Source organism: Halictus rubicundus, unplaced genomic scaffold, assembly GCF_050948215.1.
Source record: "Halictus rubicundus isolate RS-2024b unplaced genomic scaffold, iyHalRubi1_principal scaffold0476, whole genome shotgun sequence".
In the NCBI taxonomy this organism is placed as follows: domain Eukaryota; kingdom Metazoa; phylum Arthropoda; class Insecta; order Hymenoptera; family Halictidae; genus Halictus; species Halictus rubicundus.
Genome location: NW_027489017.1, coordinates 31227 through 36161, shown reverse-complemented (window position 1 = coordinate 36161; position 4935 = coordinate 31227). Strand labels below are relative to the sequence as shown.

At 49.2% G+C, this 4935-nt stretch overlaps 1 protein-coding gene across 1 annotated transcript; it reads right to left on the bottom strand.

Annotated features, from left to right (window-relative positions):
* Positions 1-255: 255 nt before the first annotated feature.
* LOC143364354 (uncharacterized) lies at positions 256-1224 on the bottom strand. The gene has a single exon (XM_076804749.1). The coding sequence runs from the start codon at positions 1222-1224 to the stop codon at positions 256-258; it is 969 nt and encodes a 322-aa protein (XP_076660864.1).
* Between the last annotated feature and the right edge of the window lie 3711 nt (positions 1225-4935).

The window sequence follows — 4935 nt, the reverse complement described above, 5'->3', positions numbered from 1 at the left end:
GTCAATGGGTTGTATTCCACGATGCAGTCGTGTATTATCAAACAGTAGGCGGTCGTTGATGGAGGGACATCGGCTCGACATTCGAATTCGATTCGTACATCGATCGTGGCGTTTTTAAGCGCTTCGTTTTGACGGGAACAATCGAGAACGACGAGCGGGGCATACTTTAGAAAATTCGCGACGTCGAGTAGCGCTTCGTCGTTTCCATAGTACGATTCTTGAAATTTCGCGTACATATCGTAGAGCAACGCGTATTTACCTTTCTCGAAAACCGATGTTTAAATCATCGTACGGATAGGTTTCCGAGTTCAAGTAAAGTCGAATATTGGCTAACTGACAATGATCGAATCGCGTAACCGTTTTCATTAAGCTGTTCCGTCGATCGGTTTGCAAAGCGAATATCACGTATCGCGGTTTTTCCATTTGCGGAGCTGTTTTTATCGCCCATGTATGCTTCGTGGTTGCTTGCAGTAGAGGATACTCGTACAGATCCCACGATCGGAAGCTCATGCCGATCGACCTGTCACTGTCTAGGATACGTAACATTGATAGTTTATGTATTTCGTCCAGCGTGACGTGTGGCATTCGCCATTGAATTTTGTACAGATCTAGAACGGGCTTCGCGTTGTCGGAAGAGCCGTGCAACGCGTTCGCGTCGGTACGCGAGCGTATCAGAATCAACTCGTGTCGAGCATTTATTACGACGCGTTTGTAGTCTTCGCAGAAGCCCAATAACATGCTCATAGGTACGCAAAAATTGAAATTGATCGCCGCCGTGGCCGTGGCCGTTGGCTTCGGATCGTCGTTGCCGTACAACCACCCTGCATTGGACAACGCGTTGCTTCTCGTCTTGGACAGACTCGCATAATTCTTCAGGGTCGTGGTTGTACCAGGATTTCTGGACCGATCGATTTCCACTCCGTTCAATTCGTAGCGTATTTCCTCGAACATGAACGGGACGGCATTGTTGTCGAGACTCGCCGTGTCGATGCGAGATTCTCCGGTCGGTAATTCGAGTTTTCCCGGTAAACTAAGTTTTCCCTCGACGTATAAGAAGCTTCTGCAGGGAAGCGTGTACAGATCTTGCTGTTGAATAGGTATCCTTATATCATCGTTGTTTCCGAACGTTGTGTTGGCATAGGGATTGTACGTGTGCAGCTCGATCTTCGTTATACGATTGTCAAAGATCGGTGCTTTGGAGATGCCCAAAATGTCCTCGAACATGGTTCTCTCTGCCTCACTCACTGTTTAACGACGAAACCCAAAGATCGTAGATACCTTGCTTTCTCCGCGGTTAATTTCTTGCGAATCGACGCGTTTTCCTTCACGATTAGTTTCCTACGAATCGATGCGCTCTCGTCCTCGTTCAACGTGTGAAATGCCGTATTGTTATGAATTAGCATTGCTTCGTCGAACGTGTAGTCGCACCGTGATTTCTTCGCCTCGAAAATCAATCAAACGTCCGGATTGGTCAACTATACGAATCGTTGAATCGTCGATTACTCGCGCGACGATCGGAAGGTAAATGACTCGCGCGGGCGTTTCCGATAATTTATACCCCGGCGGTACCTGAGGCGCGAACTCGTGTATCGTGTGAACGAGTTTGCCATTGTCGTACGATCCGGTGGTTACGTTGCATTCCACTCGAATGATATTCACGTTGACAATGTTTACGGGAGCGTCCGACGTGTGCCACGCGTTCGGCGATAGAACGCGGTCCGTGGAAAATCCTAGGATGGATCCTACGTTGCGAGGCTTCTCGAAATTTATCCGATACCTGCTAACGATTTCGCTTTTCATGGTATTGTTGTTCGCCCGTAGTATCAGCGGATATTCGTTATCGGGGGACGATTCGCTGACATTTTTGGGAGGACGAGGATATCGCGCGCGTATCTCGCGTCTCAGGTACTCGTTGATCGCCTCTAATTCGTACGAACCGTCCGGAATAACGATCTCCTCGTCCTTCTCGCCAAAGTAGAATCGATTGTTCCCGATGTTGGCGCTGATGTTCGGTATCGTGTAATAAGTTTGCAAGTTGAGCAATCCCAGCTCGTACTCGCCGTTGCTCAGATCTATGGGGGGAAAGTACTTGGACGACAATGTGCTGCTTCTTCCCGACAACGTGAACGTAAGCGACTTTTTCCCATCCATCGGATGCGGCGGCGGCGGCGGCGGCGGAGAGGAGTTCGAGGAAATTTAAGTTTCTCGAAGAAATTTCACGCACAATTGTCCACACCGGCTTTCGTCGTAGTTCTGAAAACGTTCGTGATTATACGAGATCGTCGCGTTCGATCCGAAGTAACTAATCAACTCGATCGGCGGACGAAGATTGCCAAAACTATCGAAATAGTCGACGCGCGAGCCGCGTTTCACGTACGCGACCCAATGCGTTCCCGGCCCGCGACTATCGTCAAGATTAACGATACCTCGCTCGTTTATCCAAGGTCGCGTCGGTAAATTGTCGCGCATGAAAACTCCACGAAAATGTGGCAATGCTTTACAGATGGCGGTTAATTCGATATCTGTCGTTGTCGCGTCGTCTTTCTTAGAGTTTTTTTTTTCTTAGCTCTCCTCAAGTCTTTCCCATGCCTGTACGGTGCGAGACGCACCCCGCGACCCTCCATGGCGCGATTGTGTCGCCGGGCTTCCTCCAATTGTTTCTTCGCGGTTTTCGCGGCGTTTATCGCTTTGACTACCCCCGCAGCGCCACCTGTTAATGCTCCTATAGCCGACAAAGCGGGCAACAGCAGCGGTAGAAAACCACCGCGTTTGGCGGCCGGGAGAATTCGCATTTTCTTCTTCTGCTTCTGCTTCTTCTCCTGCCGTCGTCTCCGCTGTCCCCTCAGGCCCATACCTAATTTCGTTTTAGCTTTCATGGCGGTCAACACGGCGGCCGCGGCGACTTTTTCTCCGAACCTCGCATCTTTGGTCGCTATACGCTGGAGCGCTCGATCCGCTAAAACGTTATCTGCCGCGTGACGATCCTCGAGATCTTTGCGCCGCGAATACGCTATGTCGTGTTCGCGACAGGCCGCATCCAAAGGATTGACTCCCCTATCGCCGCGGGCTAATCGCTTACGCAGTTTCGTACCAGGACCGCAGAACTGATAACCGGGGATGTGCAATTCGATCGGCAACGCGTCTACAGCTCTGTTGAAGAGTCCCTTGCCCGCAGTAGTAGTACACGGACGACGTTTCGCGCGCATAGACTATTTTCCAGTCCCACCTTTAAAAATAGATTTTTTTCGCAGCGAGGGAGGGGAACAACGACTGATACCGAAGGCGTTCGTGCTCTGGTATAAATACTACACGTCCCTCCCCTCCATCAAATTGATCGGAGTATGCGTTTCGTGAGACAATCTTTAAATATTCGTGTTGTTCCAACGTGTCACGGCGAGCTTGCCGACGACGACGACGACGAGACGATGAGAAAACATGGCTCGTTGCTACCTCGCGACGTACGATGCGTGATAAGCGGACCATCGGGATGCGGTAAAACGAACGTTATGATCAGCCTGCTCGAGAGCGCGAACGGACTACGATTCGCGAATGTTTACGTGTACTCGAAATCGTTGAATCAGCCAAAGTATCGATACTTGAACAAACTGTTCTCGTCCATGGGGGAGGACATCGGCTACTTCGCTTTCACCGACAACGCCGATGTAATCCCTCCCGCGGAGGCGCTGCCCAATTCGATATTCATCTTCGACGACGTGGCGTGCGACGAACAGGATATAATGAGAGAGTATTTCGCGATGGGTAGACATTCTCGCGTCGATTGCTTCTACCTGGGTCAGTCGTACGCGAGAATACCTAAACATTCGATTCGCGACAACGCCAATTTGTTGATTCTGTTCAAACAAGATGTTACGAACCTGCAACACGTTCATCGGGATCACGTAAACACCGATATGTCGTTCGAAACGTTCTGCGCGTTGTGCGCGAATTGCTGGCGAAAAAAGTATGGATTTCTCGTAATAGATAAAGACAGTCCTGTGAACGGTGGTCGTTATAGACGCGGATTTAACGAGTTTGTCGTACTGTAACGCTCGCAGTTGCTCGGTAAGAGTCGAGAAAGTTGCATCGTGTGTGCTGATTGTAAATCTCTCTGGAGAACGATATGTCCTCGAAGGACGGTGCGAACAAGAAGCAACGAGCTTCGATCGCGAAAGAAATAGGAAAGACCGGTGATATTATACGTAAAAAGTATCGCGCGTTGAAACTTGGAAAAATGGCCACCGAGACGAATTTGCAAACGACTTTACGGCCAATCGTTGAACCGTTGAAACAGCTGGTACAAAATACTGCTCCTACTACTACAGAATCAACCGATGATGCGCTCTCGAGTATCATGGAAACACCTGCAACCGCGAAAAAACGAGGACACGAATTAAATAAGAAGAAGGGGAAGAAGGGGACGAAGAAGAAGAGAACGAGCGACGAAGCTGATTTAACGCCACTACCACCGAGACATCCGAAGAAAAAAATTAGTTTTTTCGAGGATGATGATGATGATGATGATGATGATGATGATGATGTTAACGAAGATGAAGATGAACCGATGGTACAGCAGCAGCAGCAGCATATCTTCGAGTCGCCCGCAACGAGCGCGGTATCTTTGGAATCGTCGATGCGTAATATTTTTGAGGATCCGGAAACTCATCGGGAGGAAAGCGAACATCTGTCCGAGAATCTCGGACCTTTGGCGCGTGAATACTTGCATAAATTTTTTACCGGGCCGACGAAAAATTCCGACAGCGTGTACGGAGTGTATCTCCGAGATGACAAACTGATGCTCGGAAATAGCACGTTCGATGTGAACAGTAATGACGATATCATCGTTAACGGGGTAAAGTATCGAGGAACTCGCGGTCTTTACGAATTGATATTCAATAGAATACCCGACGAGAGGCTGTACACCGAGGACGATAAGAA